Here is a 17867-nt window from a genome sequence, read left to right as displayed (position 1 = left end):
TAAGCTTTCAATCAACTTCTGAAGCTTCATTATAACTTTATTTTTAAATTTAAAACAATTTTGTGTTTGGAATCATGGAGGTAATAACTGGTAACAAATGACTTTCAACGGCGTTATTAGTGTTACCTAACTGTTACTTTTGGATAAACTAAATAATGGAAACTCGAAGAATATTTATGATTTACTTGCTAAGCTTTGAAATACAATCGAATTGTTTTAGATACTAAATTTCTAATTGCAATGGTTAAGTATCGTTACATATTCGATTATAAATGTTTGAGTTCATCAATTAAAATCTGAGCGACTTGCCATGTTTAGTTATTCTGAAGAAGTAGATTCGCTGTCTCGCAGACACGAGTAGGACCGATGACCGTTGAGATCAAGTATTAACTAACGAAGGACCTTCGGGCGTCAGCTGAATCGGGCGTCTACGTTCTGAATTCGAATTATATGTGTGTAGATAAACCATTTGGGTTTGCTTGAGGTAATATTATTCTTTTTATTATACGGTACGGTTGATTACTGAAAATTATATTTTCCAGTGACAGTGTTCCGTGATGTACTCCACTCGGTCCACTGACACGAACGTAGCGTATGAATTATAACCTATTTTTAATCAAATTTTCTGGCTAACATAACATTTTCTAGAAATTCAATCATATAGAATTACTTTTACAATTACCATCTTTATATTAGTTGCACGTGAGCTCTGAATTATCGGTTATAATTTGAAGGTCACTTAGCTATTTGATTTTCTGTCATGGTGACTATTGTCGTACCTAAATGACTTGAGAGGCTGAGAGCAAATCAGAGGGAAAGGCAGTTATATCATATTATAATGGCTATTTTTGATCACCAAAACTGAAATATTTTCTATTAAAGGTCTGCACCTGACCATACCAGCATAGTGGCAAACCAAATTTTTTTTAAAATTCATTCTTTTATGATTCTCTTCTTTACTTAAGATTTAAAGTACCTAATATTTTGTGTAGGGAAATTGCTGTTATCCATGACCATGACATGAGCCTTAGAAACGAGGGAGAGAGGACTAGTACAAGGAGAAGCATGGAAGCAAACAAGGGGGGATGATGATGATATCATGATGATGAGGCATGACACATTGACACTGCTGATCTACTGACAGGACTCAAAATTGAACAGGAGGAAGAGACAAAAAGAAAAAAAAACTGCTTTGCCACTGTCCCCACAATGAATTACCAATAAAGAATATTGAATAATTCATAACACTTCTATTCTATTCTAATTGTGATTTTGGGGAGAATAATTAATTTAAAGAGACAACTTGTGGTACCTATGTACATTTATGATTTAGTGTTGTTCCAAGACTTCCACCTTGCTTTGGGTCATCAGGTCATGTACCTAGCCTGTAGGCTGTAACACAACTTGTGGTATGTTACACGGTGTAACGTGATGCATAGTGGCAAAGCAGAGAGTTTTTTAGACTCTCCCTCAAGTTCATTTTTGAGTCCTATAAGTAAGTAGACCAGTAAAGTATAATGGATGCCAGCATTATCTTGCATAAGAAATTGGTTTAAGTCTTGAGTAAATGAGGAAATTAAAAATGAATTGAGTCTAAAAAATCTCTGGTTTGTCAATATAACGTGATGTACGATTGTACCATTGTATGTACCTTTGTAAGTTAGTAATTTAGACAAGTTCTTATCTTATTTGACTACCTAGGGTGAACGCAGTATATTCAGACACATTAAGGACGCATCGAGAAATGAAAAACTATAAAAAATAACTGCGTGCGTTACTCGATTCCTGTTTGCTTTACGTGCCTCTCAAAACGCTGCACTATGCGCCAGCAACAATGAAACGTCACAAACTGTTGCCATATTTATGTAAAAGCCTTTAGAATGCAAACCTACCAAATCCCTACATTCCGACGCAGTGTGTGACTAAATTCGGCACATTGTGAGACGAATTCCGGCAGCGCTTCAAACTCTACTAATACGTAATTTTGACATCCTTGTGTTCGAATTCTGATCGCTGTGTGAGCTGTATTGGGATATGACACGGCTTTGAATTAGAACACTATTGAATATTGAACACTACTTAATTAGGCTTTTAATTAACAGCTATTATGCTTTTAATTAAGGAAATTTTAATTTTTGCACACAGCTTGGAGTTGGAACAAGCTGTGTGTGTCCAATTCAAGTTGTGTTGGAATTAGTTTTTATGTGTCAAATCCGTTTCTTAACTTGATCATCTATTAATCTATTTACCACTTGAAATCAGCAAATACAAGTATACTTAAAGGATTCCTAATATATTCACAGACGTATTTAAAAGTCTCAAACCATAATATTCTTTCTACACAAACAGTTTATCACTACAGCAATCCCTTGATTAACGCGGTTAATAAATCCCCGAGTTTTACCGTGTTAAGCAAAACCGCGCTAATCAAACTTAAAAATATATGGGAATAATTATAATGAATCCTCAAAAATAGCAAAGGAAATGAAAATTATGTAGTTTGATAAAAGTGAGCAGTAGATATGGCAGCGATCTTGACCAGTTGAAGGCTAACGAGTAGCTAGCCCTTTACGCACTGAATTATGTTTTGAAAGTGAAAAAACAATCTGAATTACTTTTCAGATCACGCGCAGTCTTTGTGTTAAACTGGCAGTAGCGACGCGCCTACTCCATCGAACGTCGTTCGAACGAGTTCACAACATGTGACGCTACCATCACACTCGCGACTAGACTCCAAACATGTAATTACTCTCGGTAGAAGCTTTTATTTTCTGTGTGACGAATTCGTCACACCAGGGCTTAAAGGGCTAGAGCACCGGCATGGCGCACTTACCGGCGAACGTTGCCGAACTCGATCATTCGAGTTATGAACGAGACAAGGCGCGGTTAAACCGACTCTGTAGTCAGCACGAGTGCCTACGGAACGGGACCTTATTTAAAGAATTATTAGCTGAAATTCATAAAGTAACAACATTTGGAGAATTTTTCCAAAAGTCGTAACAAAAGTAACAACATAAGATCTAATAAGCAAAAAGTAACACTTTTGTTATGAACGTAACACCTCTGGCTAGAGGCGGGAAAATGATGCGTTGTGAAAAAAAAGTCGCGCTAATCAAAACTGGCACCGCGTAGATTAAGGGTAGGTCGCAACTGGCTAGAGGCGGGAAAATGATGCGTTGTGAAAAAAAGTCGCGCTAATCAAAACTGGCACCGCGTAGATTAAGGGTAGGTCGCACATTTTTTTCTGCGTTAATCAAAACCGCGGTATTCAAAACCGTGTTAATCAAGGGATTGCTGTATTTGGTAGAGCAAGGTCAACTATCAACTTTGACACATTTTTTGATGATGTCACTGGGTGGCATGCACAGTCTCTCTTTGGATCTCAACATTTTCCCACCAGACAGCCCAAACCTAGTGTTTTGGCAATAGTTTGGCCCGCAATGGTATGACGTCACTATTTCAATCATCAACAAATGCGTGGAACTAAGGCAAAGCTTAATATAAAGGAAAAACTAGAGAGCTCAGAATTACCCGCGATGTCGGAATATACCGCATTTACCCTATATCATGATTTTTGTGATGCTCTTTTTTTTCTTGGATTTTGACAATTTATGTCATGTCATTAATTTGTAGTGTAATAAATTTCATAAGTTAGTGCACAAATAGTTTCACAAATTAATAATTTGGTGTTAGATGTAAGTGATGTAATAATTGCAATTAACGTTTCTCTTCATTTTCAACTTGTGTGCTAATCTATTTGGCATTTATATATATACTAATTATAGCTCTTTTTAGATGGATTGCAAAAGCAGGTTTCTTAACATTGTGTAATTTTGCTTGATAGTTAACACATTACAGTTTACACATTCTCCAAATATTGGACCATATGTGTTACAGGGCTGGAAAATTCGATTTTTTTCTGAAATATTGTGGATCTAATATTATATAATTTCAGTGGGTATGAAATGTTGCAGCTCAAATGTCAGTAATTGTCGTTTGATTGAAAAAATTGTGGTTTGCATTTCATAAACATGTCGTTTCATAAAACTTTCAACTTCCACAGTCCGCAGTATATAAACATCAGTGCTCCTGCCAAAATAACATGCAGAACATGATGACATGTCAACCCATAATGTTTCCTTGACAATCACGTAGTTGCGGTCACATCAGACTGCATTATCACTTGTTCAGTTGCTGCTTAAGTGAAGACAAATGTTAGTGACTGTTTTTAGGATTAAATTAGAGATGTGGGGTAACCAGGGTGTGTACCAGTCATGGAAAACCTGGAAAGTCATGAAATTTGATTTTTCTCATTTTCCAGGCCTGGAAAGTCATTGGAGTTCATTTCAGGTCATGGAAAGTCATGGAACAAAAGGCATTTTGATTTCCCTCAATAAGGTTGATTACATGCCTAGGTTACCTTACCAACCAATAAGGTTGGTTACATGGCACAGACCGGGATAAACAACAGCTTGCAGGCAAGAAGGCAAGTGCACTGCAAGCTCTCATATATGCAGGATCATATTTGCTATGTAGGATCATATCTTCAGTCTTGAAATGCCTAGCGCCTTACGGACCAAGCAATAAGTCCAGCAGCTATCTCAATCAATTGTCTTATGCTATGAAATATTGGGTTCCAAAGGCCGGATCCCTAGTGAATCAAGTCGTGAAAAGTACAAGAATTGACAACACACCATGGGCCTATTTCTTCAGTGCCGACCCTTCTATTCTATTCATGACACAAGCGCAGGACTTCATGCAGGCTGTAGTCCAAAATCTACTGGACAAGAGCCCTATCAGGTATGGCCTTGGTAGGAACCTGAGATGGCTGGTGCCCTAAGTCTTCATCAGGAGGGAGTGTAAGGAATCTGACAAGACACAGTTGAAGAACTGTCTCCTTTGCTTGTTGATGCCAAGAGATTCCCTAACACAGATGTGGATGATGTTGTGCAATGAGATGCGCAACTTTACAGATGAATCACAACATAGCAGTGAACTGAATGCCCAGTTTAAAACACAGTTTCAATTATTTTCAACTTCTGATCGACTGGACACTTTTTGGCATGCCATTCTGTTGAAGAGCACCTACAAGAAGCTCTGGAATGTAGTGCAGATGCTAATGCTCCTGTCTCATGGCCAAGCCTCAGTTGAAAGGGTTTTCGTTCAGCAAGGAAATCATAATGCACATCATGAAAGAGCAAACAGTGGTTGCCCTGCATGCTGTGGTTGATCATGTTGCACATGTTGGTGGCCTGGACAAGATGACCATCACCAAGAAGATGCTGCTTGCAGCTGGCAGTGCCAAACAGCCTACAATACTTATTTGGCAGAAGAGAAAGAGCAGAATGCAAAGGCCTAGAAAACCCAGAAGAGGAAGGATTTGTTGGATGAGCTAGATGAACTGAAAAAGAATAAGGAAAAAAGGCGTACGGAGTAGGGCCTCAAGGCGCTTGAGCATGCAGCAGATGGATATGCAGAAGCAATGGAGAGAAAGGGGGATTTGAAAATTATCGCAAAGTTCAATGCCATGAGGCGATCTTTGAAAACATAGCTAGACACTCTTGAACTGAACATAAAAGAAAAAGTTGATGAAATAGCTGCCAGTTGAATGTTAGGGTAGTGGTGTTGAAGAGTGTTCTGAACTGTATTGACATTATCATGGACAATCTTGTGTGCATTACTCAATATTTGCTGTGATTTGACACTATTGAATTCATAATAATACCAGTGTGGACTTGATTTACAGATATGTGTCATTTTTGTTCCTCTGTGTCTTCCTGCTTTATGCATTTACCCATTTGCTATTTATCAACTGTACGAGATAATAGAATATGCACGGTTAGTCTTTCAGTCATGCTAAACCTGTTGTTTAAGAGTCTTGGAAAATTATATTGATGGTCATGGAGAGTCATGGAAAAGTCATGGAATTTTTTTCTAAATACCAGTACACACCCTGGGTAACACGTGCATGGGACTTTGTAAATAATAAGGTTGCGGCTTGTAAATGGCTTTTCACGGCCAAGATATGGAATTCATGGCTCAAAGTCAAAGAAATGGGATCATGGCTGGCAAGCCCATAAAACCACGGCTTGAAAAATCCAGTCACAGCTCGCCAAGTAGATATAATCCATGCCTGTATTTGTAGTGGTGTAACCAACATAGATTTTTTACTGCTTCATTTGATAAACGTACACCAGTGTACCAAACACAATATTTTATTCTTAATAACATACATTCAAATTGTAATTTTGTAGGTAAACTTCTTTTTTAAGATTAATTGTGTTCACACAAACAGACAAGCTGATTATTGACTACAAGGAATCAATAAACAAAAGTTCTGTCCTTTATAAAAATTAAAGCAGCAACCACTCAAAGCCTTCTGCAAAAAGGTATTAGTGATGAAATCCAGATATGCAGGAACATGTTAGATGGATAGCTATCAAAGCCTGAAATTTATTGTAATCATTCATTAGTCATAGCACTCATAGGCCGATATTTATATAAAAATTTCAATGTGACGTGTATAAATTTTTCCACAATTGAGAAAAAACTATTATAGTTATATATTGTAAAGGACAGCACATTTAATTGACCTATTTTGATAAACTGGGTAACAAATATGATATTTTAATATTAATTGGAAGGATTCTATATACCGTAGTGATGAGATGAAACGCATTTTGCCATAGCTTTGATATTCAAATATGCTGGATTTCCCTCTGCCATAGTGGCAAAGGAGAATATTTTTTTTTTTGCCCATCTTCAAGTTCATTTTTAAGTCCTATAAGTAGACAAGTAAGTATCATGGATACTAGAATTATCATGCATAAAAAATTAATTTAAATGTTTAGTAGATAAAGGAAATTAAAAATGAACTAAGTTTAAAAAATCTCTGGTTTGCTGCTTTGTTCTTATCCCTTTGTAAGTTAAAATTTAGCCTATAAAATTTAAAATAAAATAAAAATTTAGCCATCTTTGCTGTTTTATGAGCACCTAATTTATCGTGTTCAAGTGGTTTCACCTCAACAGTATTTGTTTGTTTCCATCTTGTTTTTTGTTTGAAAAAAATGCTGGAGGCACTTGTTAAGATGCATTTTAATCCATTGCCAAGCAGTGGAGCTAGCATTGTATTTTCAAGTTTTTTTATATTGCCAGGTGATAAATGTCTTGCAATTAAGTAATCAACAAGGTAAATTCTTGAGCTTAAGTTAATTTTAAGGCAAGTAATATTTTTAACTTTGTTTTTTACCTGTTTTTAAATATAACTTTCTCTTTATTTCAGGATAAAATGGCATGTGTGACTTTGAAGCGTCCCTTGGAGTTTGATCCAATTCACAGCTCTCCAGGAGGCTCTAGCTGCTCTCCAAGACCGCACAAAAGACGGAGATGTTTGCCCATGTGCATTCCTGCCTCCCAGGTCAACACCGCCACAACCAGCTCATTCAATGCCTCGTCTTTTGCCTCTCTGCCTTCTTCATCCACTGCCGTACCATCTCCCTTTGCCAATGCTGCTCCTGCTCTTTTGCAAGGTCTGTGTCATTCAGTCCTTGTTCTTGGTTATGTATTTGCGTGATTCTTGAGAAATTAATATATTGAATATGCCTACATTGCAGTGTAATATGGGTGTAATTGTTCAGAGAGGTTAAAATTTGTATTTTTCAGGTGATATTGCTCAGTATGTGCGAGAAGAGATCAGAAGACTGAAGCGCCGGCGTTTGCTTCAGGGTGTTTCGCAACACACCTACAGTTCGCTGGCTAACACAGATGAGGAGAGCACTAGAGACTCCTCTTCCTCACCGTCAGATTCTCCTCCCCGAATTACGTCACCTCCTCTGCCGTGTTCCTCTTCTTCAACTCTCCTTCCTTCATCTCCCTCATCCGAGGCTCCTCCATCTATCAAAAATAAACCACTCTTCACATTCAAACAAGTGAGTGCATTCAAGTCGAGTTATCATCAGTCAATTTGTGAGGAATCGATAATTTAGTTCGTGATGCTTTACCTATGCATGGCTGGTTTGATAACCGTCATATATATAAGAATGGTGTAGTTATGTTTAGAGATGGAGGCAAGGAAGGAAGGAAGAGAGAATTGAAATTTTGATGTTACTACCATGGTGTGTTTTTTTAAGGGAAATTTTGTACGCGTCTTTCCATTTATTATTATACTAGGAAGAAATAGTTGACTTGAACCAAAAATAATTTTGTTTCAAAAAATAGCACAGCTCACTGGTTTTTGGAACAGGTGGTGCACCTGTGTTCGCAGTTGCTGCGTGAACGCGAGGGCGCCATAAGAGAAGAATACGAGAAAGTTTTGTCACAAAGAAAAGCTGAGCAGTACGATTGTTTTGTGCGCTTCACAGCTGACCAACTACAACCTGCCTTCCCGCAGCAACACCGACCGACTTGTGAGTACATTATTAGCTCTCATTTGATAGATATTTGAATCTAATTTTTCTATCAACAGCCGAAATAATATTCATAAATTTTTCCAGCATTATACAAATGACTAAATGGCTTCTCAAACCGACCGACTGCATCATCATATTTTGTTCAATGAAATTGTTCATAAACTTTCTCCCACATGGGCATGTCTATTAGTTTTGATGAAAGTTATTGCATCATATATATATGACATTCCGACTTGTGTTAATTCTGAGGGTTTTTATTCTTCAGACTTATCTTGAAGTGCCTTCAAGTTCGCGCATGGAGAACAGCGGCTTTTGGGCTCTCAACAGGAGTTTTAGAAGCCTGGATCGCTTTTAAAGCGAATTGTAGGCGATGTAATTCTGCCTCAGGATCGTGAAAGAGAAGACTAGTTCGCTTCCTTGCCATGCCTTGTGTATCAAGTGAACGAAAATTTGCTCCAACTATGCCTTAATTTGTGTTCATAATTAATTGCTTAATATTAAGATTTTGATTCTATTATGCCTTATCTCAGTTGTATAAAATTGTGTATACTAATATAAAGTAGGTTAGACATCCCACGGATCAAGACTTGTGCGTGCGGCAGCTCACAATACTCGGCCAATGACCTGCCTAGTTTTTGGGAAGATCTTCACTTCTTTTGATGAGTTGTTATTCAAATTTTCGTCTATGAACGTTGTATGAATATGTAGCTATTAACTCACCTTTGTTCTTTTCCTGTAACTTGATCTTTTTTTATTTATTGATGTACGGGTTTATGTACGGAAGACTCGTTCTTTTGAACGTATTATGGTTCCAGCTATCAAGTGAAATTTGGAGGCGACGAATACTTGGGCGTATATATAGAACAATATTTTGGCCACTTGTTGACCTTAATTGCAAATATAAAATTCTAAGTCCCCATGAATTGCCGGTACAAAACTGCAATTTGAACACAGATGCATGGAGCTTTGCGGGAGACCTAAATTTGAGACGCGTGCTGTAGATTCATTTCATTTTACTGCTGTCAATTATGTGCTTTCAACTAGAGAAAAGTGTATTCATTCATTTTGGAATAAGCAGAAGCAAGTAAAGAATTGAGTATTTTAAGCTGCGAGAGAAAATCTTTGAAAAAAATGCCGATCAAAGTTTTACAATTAAATCCCCATAACCTGGTGGAATTGCATGGCTTAATCATTCATTATACATGTTCAGCACATTATACTCGCGTGCGATTATCTTAGAGGTGAATTGAGGATTGATTTGCCAGGACATATTCACTAGATGATGTATCTAAAGGCGTTTTAAAGTTTCTATTTGTAGGATAGAATTGTGGTGACTAGAATCGTCATCAGCCATGGAAACTACGATTACGTGTCTGAAAATGAATGTTACACATGTTACCAGAAAGATGTATGCTTTACTCTTCACGGGGCTTAGTAAAAATTATAGCTCTGAGAGGGAAAAGTTGAGAAAGGCTCCAAAAGAAAGTGAATTATCAAATCGCTAATGACCAATGCATAATCAACAAGGTGCAGAGTAAATTTTGTAGCTCCACACCTCTATCAATGGTGAGGAGAGTAAATCAAGTGACGAACTAGGTTGAAATGAATTTAGTTCTATAGATCTTGACATATTTGAATTGCTCTCGGTGGTGCAGTTATGGGGACGGAAAAACTCAGGATGGCGAAAAAAGTTTTATTACCCTGCTGAACGACGAGGCGACAGCGAACTCATGTGCAAGCATCGGTTCACGAGGTTCCTTTATGAGATGAAGAACCATATATTATTTAGTGAATAGATTCAAGAATTGACAAAAAAGGATTTCTGACTTTAACATTGGGTTCATTTTGGCAAACGTTCATCACTAGAACACCATGTGAAATAGCACTTCAAGGCTGTCGCAGCAAGTTTCCATTTTCCTGTGCATTCGAAAGAATAAATTCAGTATTTCCAGAGTAATACTGAACTGACACGGTTTTCTGAAGCAGAAGAGGAATTTTATAATACATATTGTTACGTCCTTTACAATTGAGTTGGTTCAAAGTTTCACGTTCCTAACTTTGCTTCTTCCAATCTGGATCTGCAAGCATGTATCACATACAAGTATGCAAAAAAATACACATGAAACAAAACTTATAGTTGTTACTAGATTACGATTCTAGTTTGCAGTAAGGATTAATCAAGAATGAAAATACCGCATAACAAAGGCTAGAGTAACGCATAATACATAAGAACTAATGGAGTATTACAGTAAAAGACGGCATGCATAACGTGCGTAATTCATGTCCACAGTGAAATATATAGTTAAAGAGAAACCTATGCATTAACACATTGATACTTAAAAACGCACGCACTAATAATAATCTACTATTTACATCCAGGACCACACGGGCGTAATTATTAATCGACGCTGCAGATGCCCTACGCAATATTCCGAAAAAGGCAAGTAGGGAGCTGCACTTTCTTTATAAACGTTATTATCGGAGAAAGTTGACTTCTTCCTAATTATAAAGACTGAGCAACGATTCAGTAGTTCATTACATGGTCTAGCTAACATAAAAGATTATCAAGTCTACTTGGTAACGGAAAAATTTTTGCAGATGAGGAAAACATGGCTTCGAATTGAAACAAGTCATAGAAAAGCTGAGAAATGGTCGGCTGCTTTCTTAAATTTTTACCTCTCCGTCTGCCAACCAATTGACCTTAAGACCAAATACGTCTGTAACACTCAACTAAAAATATAAAATGAACAATAAATTATACCTATAAACGATACTACCGTACACGTGTACTAAGCAAAATTCTTCATGGAAGAATAGCACACATTTTAAGGCGAGGCGAAATCGCCATTCACTGATCACAAGTCGCATCCTGAGTACTGCCTTGGGATCACAGAATGAGGGCGAGTAATGGTCATCATAACATTGGCAGTTACGCCCAATTATAAAAGATTGGCACCAACATTTACTACATCACGGCATATCCAAAGCTGGGGTACATGTCTACTCTCGTAAACATTCTAAATAGAGCGGAATCTGAGAGAAAATTAGAGAGCAAACTATGAAAAAAGGTTGACCCTGTCTCACGCGGGTGTCAGCTTGTTAAGCAGCAAGTCAGAAAAGGGTAAAAAAAAAGTGGCTCAACTTTTGAGGGTACACTTGGTTCTAAATAAACTGGAAACATGAACAAGTATAACCTGGCATCAAATCGTTGAATGTGATATGGCCTCGATATGAAAAAGAATAATAAATGGACATACTTCCATGAACCAAACATCATATGTGAATGGGATCCACTTGGAGGATTACAAGTTAATCGAGAGCATAGCCAAGTTATGATACTATGACGGAAACGGAGACTTATATGCTCGAGATTATATTAATTGAGAAACGGCGATTAAGCATCTGCTCGAGATTATATTGACAGAAAAACGTTGATTTAGCATCTGCTCGAGATTATATTGACAGGGAAACGTTGACTTAGCATCTGCTCGAGATTATATTGACAGGGAAACGTTGATTTAGCATCTGCTCGAGATTATATTGACAGGGAAACGGCGACTTAGCATCTGCTCGAGATTACGCTGATACGTGGAAATTAAGATTTAGCATCTGCTCGAGATTGCGTAGAGAGAGGGAACCGGAGATTAAGTATCATCTTAGTTAAGTTAACTGCTGGCGAAGAGAAGCACTGCCAGATCGTCAGACTAGACCACTGCGGCTGCTGGCACTAGAGGAATGGAGGTTGTCCCCCATACCGGCGTTCCACGTCTTACGACATATCTGAGACGAATGAAATCATTATTATAGCGAGGTAGAGGAAAGATGAATTGAAAGCAAAAATGAATTGTGAAATCAAACACTGTACACTTGGTTATTTCTACTATTGGGACCAGTTAACATCGTAAACGCTATCAAGTGATTCCAAGAAAGGTGTCTTCTTGAGGCTTAAACTTGGATTTTGAAGTATACTTTAATGACTGTCATGATATATCATTCATGATATATACTCACTCATCTAACATAATATGGTCTGAACACAGAAAAAAATTTGTACGAGAACTAATGACTTACTATTTTTCATGGGTTTGATTCTGGCACTTAGCTTGATCATTCACTCCCAAATCAAAGTACCATTTATGAGTTTTTACAAATTTATTTAGCTACAAATCCCATTTCATCAACTTAGCAGTGGAAATTCTCTAAAAAATGTGTCTACAACTGATATAAAATTGTCCATTGATAATTTCTTATGTTTGGGTAACATTCAAACAACTAGGTACTCTTGCCAGAATTTTCCTGCGCCATATTTCACTGAAGTTGTTATCATTAATGCCCATTTTCCATAATTGCACTGTTTCAGCCAAAAACTTCTATTCTATACTGATACGGCCGTTAAAACGGTCATAAAAAGTAAACTACTGTGTTAGGAACTTTTTTGTACTCGAGACAAAGAGATTCGCGATAAAAATCAGGAATTCTGGGACAATACCGAGGCGAATGAGTCCCAGACAATATCAAAATGATTTTATTGGTAAATGAGAGTAGTACTAATGACCTGACTAGGGCCTCTGTATATAATACGTATATATTTGTCGTATTTTCATAGTGATGATGGTTATACAAGTACATATTGCAATAATAAAAAAAAGATAAGATGTGCAAGTAGTTCTTTCAACCTTGCTTCATGATAAGTCACGTGGATATTATATGCACACGCATGAAAATTATGGCCTCCTGTTCTCTTATTATCTGAATATAATTGTTAGTTGAAACTATATCAGAATGGGATTAATTGCTGTCATGAGGAACAAATTGATATAGTAAATGTTTGTCATTAGACTGTAGCAACACAAGCAAATGCTTAAAAAGGTAACTTACAAGATGGGAGGTCGTGTTTGGCGAGCTGTTGGTGAATTTGTTCAGTGGTAAAGCGCACACATTTACTGTACTGCTCAGCCAACTCGTGAGCAAGCACCGAGTCGTAATGCTCTCTGATGCTCTTCTCCCTCTCCTTCAGCAGCTGCTCGCAAAGCTGTTGGACCTGTGAACAGTTAATAGATAAAAAGAAGAATAATCATTTTCAACTTACACTCAACTTTCAAATTTTCATTAACAATCTAATCCAAATGAAAATAAAATTATGCAGATAACAATACTGAGAAAAATTTGATTGCAGTTCTTGATACAGAAACAATGAAGCCAACCTGCTTGAAGGTAAAGAGTGCTTTATCTTTAGAGGCTGGAGAGGCAGCAGTGGTGAGTGCTGGAGTAGCTAGAAGAGAATGATTAAGAGGGGGAGAAGTGGTGCGGGGAGGAGATTGTGAGGGTGAAGAGTCTTCATCATCCATTGAAGCTCGCACAATTGTTGCGCGCTGTCTATTGTCAGGGAGCAAACGTCGGCGTTTCAGTCGCCTGATCTCCTCACGCACATACTGGGCAATATCACCTGAGAAAAAATTATCACTTAGTATGCATGCATATGACCAATACTCGTAAGTAATTTAGATGCCATGGGACAGGTGGGCATTTCTGTATATTGGGAGCTAAATGGAGAGTTTTTTTATCATATTTTTACATCTAATGTATATATACATTGATATGCAAATGAGCCAGTTGGTAAACAATCTGGATTATTTCAAACTTGCATACAAAATAAAAGTAATCAAAATGTTGTAGAGCAAAAAAACTAAAATAAAATACTTAAAAAAACTTTTTAAAAAACACGTTTTTCGTGTGGACTAAAAAGTAGAAAATAAATTATGGTTCGCCCCAAAAAAACGTGTGTCGGGCAGATTCATGATTAAAGCGAAAAGCACACCACACTTAAATTTTGGAAATTTGATGGTGAACGTACAGCCCGACCCACGTTTTTTTGGGGCGAACCATAATTTATTTTCTACTTTTTAGTCCACACGAAAAACGTGTTTTTTAAAAAGTTTTTTTAAGTATTTTATTTTCTACTTTTTAGTCCACAAGAAAAACGATTAAATAAGACTTGATTAAGTATGACTGGACGTACGTATCGATGATACGCAGCGTTAGCGCCTATATAATTACTAGTTTTTATGATTGTATCTGAAATTGTTAGGCGAAAATAGCCTGCATGCCGAATTTCAGATCTCTCGGGGAATCAGAAGTGGGCTAATTTTCGTTGTCAATGTTAACAACAAACAAACAAATAAACAAACAAACAAACAAACGCGAAGCTAAGCTAAGAAAAACGTGTTAAAAAACTGAATTGTTGTAAATCATAAAAATTAAAAGCATTAAAAAGCCAAATGTAGACAATTATAATTCTGACCTAAATGTAGTATCAACAATTTCAACATTCAAGATGAAAAACATGTGCAACAAGTAACTTCCTTACGACAATTCCATCTTGAAGAATAAATTTGAGCTTCAATATTTACAACTGGGTTAGGTAGTGATTAACACAAAATTCAAAATTAAAAAGTAAATTTCTCAAAAGAGCTGAATAATAGTTTCTCCTAAATCATGTCCTATGAACCAAAATCAAATTCTAGGATTTAGCATGTACTTTATACATATTAATGCTTTAACTAATGATGGAAGATGAATGTTACCTTGCAGTAATGCAGGAGCTGCATTAACAAATGGAGACCGGGTTGCAGAATGGGATGAAGGCAAAGCAGCAAAAGACGAGGCATTGAATGAGCTGGTGGTGGGGGAGTTGACCTGAGAGGCAGGAATGCACATGGGCAAACATCTCCGTCTTTTGTGCGGTCTTGGAGAGCAGCTAGAGCCTCCTGGAGAGCTGTGAATTGGATCAAACTCCAAGGGACGCTTCAAAGTCACACACGCCATCTTTCACTGTATTGAAAAAAATGGATATTTGTTTAAGAAACAACTTGCAGAGAAAAATCTAAGTTATCAATTGATTATATATCTTTCCAGTCTCACACTCTGAAAATTTAATTCATCAAGTTACTTATCATTGTATAAGAAACAAAGCTTGAAAATGCACAGATTTTGTGGCAGATGGGCAATGGATTAAACCCACATTGATATGAGCAACTCCATCAATACTTTTGAAATAACCATAGGAACACCAAATAAGGTCACAGAAAAAATACCAAGAATTAAATAAAGCCTTTGCATAGAATAGCAGAATAGGTTAACTTCAAACTTAGGAAAGGAGATGAAAGCTTAAATATCTGCAGATCAAAGCTGTGGAAAATGCAATTCATGTTAGGAGCGTCTACCCTAAAATTGAAAATTTTCACTTTTTCGGTTTTTATACTCATTTTAAAGCTGGCATTCTGCCCTATCCAACGGTACCACTGCCATCTCTGTATGTAAATTTTTACTTACATGACGGCTCTTTAAAGGGGGGCGGGTGGGAGAGTTCCTTCACTAATTAGATTACACTGAGCATTTTAAATATAGTTTCTACTTGAGTTGTACTGCAGTTACATGCTTAGTCTTGTTTTGAAGCTGACATTCTGAGCTTTTCAACAGTACTACTGCAATCAATGAACGTGAATTTTTATGTACACGGCTTCTCCTTAAAGAGGGGCGGGGGTGGAGTTCCTTCACAAAATAGATGGGAGGTAATTCACTCGCTAAGACTACATATATTGGTGTATCTGGCATCAAGGCTCAGTTACCCTGTTTGTTTTGTACGGAGAGGTGTGCTGCAAGTTGCTGCTAGCATCCTTGAGTGGAATTAAGCTGCAGAAGCCTGTAGTTTGGTCTCTATGCTACATTGAGTGACTATTTCAAGGCGCGCATAACTTTGTTGCTCTGTCCTGAAAAGAGTTTTGTTGCTCCTCCTAGAGTTTTGAAGCTACAACAATGAGACATATATCATTCGATTTGCAAATAAAATATCTACAAAGTTGCATTTGCATTTTTCTAATTTCTTTATAGTTGGGATTTTATTCAGTAAAAAGTGGGGAAAATATTGAAAAAATCAAAAAATTTCCGAAAAATTTATGAAAAATGGTCCTACACCCACAAAAATAAAAATTTCAAAAAACGCCAACACAGTTTTATAGATATGGTCTTTATGCATCGAATGATATGTGTCTCGATGTTGTAGCTTGAAAATCCTAGGAGGAGATAGATTTCAAAAGTACCCCCTTTTTTGACCGTTTTCTAAGAATTTCATGTTTTCTTTTATTTTTTTCGAAAAATTCACAAGAACAAAATGCAAGTTTTTTTTCCATTTTACATATGTGTACCAAGTTTCAGAGTTATCCATTTGTAAATAGCCGAGGTAATTTTTGGGGTAGACGCTCCCCTTAAAAGATCAGTAATCTTTCTGTGTAATAATACTGAAATTGCAATTGAATCCACAGAAGCATAACCGAATGATAAGAGTTGCAACAAAACATAGTGATAATTTGTAATTAGAAATAACATGGTTTCAAAAAATGCAAAACTATTTCTTCTCTAAAAATTTTATATAGCAAGTGTGTATGTAAAACAAGTTTTGCAGGCAGCCACCGTTGCTATGATTGTTTCTATGCTCCCCTAGGCAACAGAGGCAGGTTGTTCAATTCCTCAACTCCAATCCCTTACCAAGCCAACATTTCTGCAACGTTTAGTACTGCCTCATCAGGAGTCGGTAATGGAGTTTCCTCTTGCATCTTCTGTCAGCTGTGAGTTGCAGTCTGTTATTTACTTCCTGGTCACTTAGAAGAAATCAGCAGAGGAAATTCACACAAATTTTTTTAAGTGTATGGATAAGAGTGTATGAGCTCCAGGATGGTCTGCAGATGGGTCAGGGACTGAAATGGCCAAACTGACATCCATGACGATGCCCATGCAGGGTAGCCATTGGTTACTGACAAAGCAATTGCCAAAGGTGAAGCAGTAATGCTTGATGATCAAGGGATTACAGTTCAAGAGCTGTGTTAAAAAATTCCCGAGGTCAGCAAAACCACAATTGACAAGATTTTGATTAAACATTTAAGCTACTGGTATTCAAAAGTCTGTGCAAGATGGGTACCAAAAATGCCATCCAGCAGACCACCAGCGGCAGCAGGTTGAAGCGGCTCGAGAATTTCTTGCTTTTCACGGAACAACTGCAGAGGAATTTCTTGACTTTGTTGTTACTGGTGATGTGACCTGGGTACAATACACTCTTCTCCATACACTTGACAAAAATCTTTGTGAATTTCCTTTGCCAATTTCTTCTTAACACCCAGTGAACAAATAACAGACAGCTTGCAGCTGGTGGAACATGCAAGGGGAAGCTCTATTGCTGACTCCTGCTGAGGCAAGACTCAACATCACAGGGATGCTGGTTTGGTAAGGTATTGGAGTTGGGGAATCAAACAATCTGCCTTTGTTGCCTAGCCACTCATAGAAACAATACCAGTGCCAGTGGCAGCCCATGGAACTTATTTTACGGTAACGCCATGTACTTGACCTGTGCCATCAAAACCAATTCATGATAGATTGATTGAATTAATAATGTACGGTATTTCAGTA

General features: G+C 37.3%; 2 protein-coding genes across 4 annotated transcripts; one reads left to right on the top strand and one right to left on the bottom strand.

Moving 5' to 3' along the window:
- The first annotated feature begins 326 nt into the window (after nucleotides 1-326).
- Nucleotides 327-9813, top strand: LOC108674078 (akirin-2). 3 transcript variants are annotated; one of them, XM_018161979.2, is made up of 5 exons: nucleotides 327-448; nucleotides 7283-7529; nucleotides 7663-7928; nucleotides 8243-8405; nucleotides 8674-9813. In XM_018161979.2, exons 2-5 carry the CDS (start codon nucleotides 7289-7291, stop codon nucleotides 8682-8684), a joined length of 681 nt encoding a protein of 226 aa, XP_018017468.1. In that variant the 5' UTR covers nucleotides 327-448; nucleotides 7283-7288; the 3' UTR covers nucleotides 8685-9813. The 3 variants fall into 3 exon arrangements, with proteins under 3 accessions (XP_018017468.1, XP_018017467.1, XP_018017470.1); XM_018161978.2 differs by having other exon boundaries at nucleotides 327-484; XM_018161981.2 differs by lacking the exon at nucleotides 327-448 and adding an exon at nucleotides 6675-6795.
- Nucleotides 9814-10086: 273 nt separating this feature from the next.
- On the bottom strand, nucleotides 10087-15261 carry LOC108674079 (akirin-2). The gene is made up of 4 exons (XM_018161982.2): nucleotides 14993-15261; nucleotides 13613-13854; nucleotides 13287-13449; nucleotides 10087-12188 (listed from the first exon to the last, which is right to left on the bottom strand). Exons 1-4 carry the CDS (start codon nucleotides 15231-15233, stop codon nucleotides 12178-12180), a joined length of 657 nt encoding a protein of 218 aa, XP_018017471.1. The 5' UTR covers nucleotides 15234-15261; the 3' UTR covers nucleotides 10087-12177.
- Between the last annotated feature and the right edge of the window lie 2606 nt (nucleotides 15262-17867).

Source organism: Hyalella azteca, unplaced genomic scaffold (genome assembly GCF_000764305.2).
Source record: "Hyalella azteca isolate HAZT.00-mixed unplaced genomic scaffold, Hazt_2.0.2 contig1289, whole genome shotgun sequence".
NCBI classification, from domain to species: Eukaryota; Metazoa; Arthropoda; class Malacostraca; order Amphipoda; family Hyalellidae; genus Hyalella; species Hyalella azteca.
The sequence above is the reverse complement of the archived record's forward strand: the minus strand, read 5'-3'. Positions and strand labels throughout refer to the sequence as shown.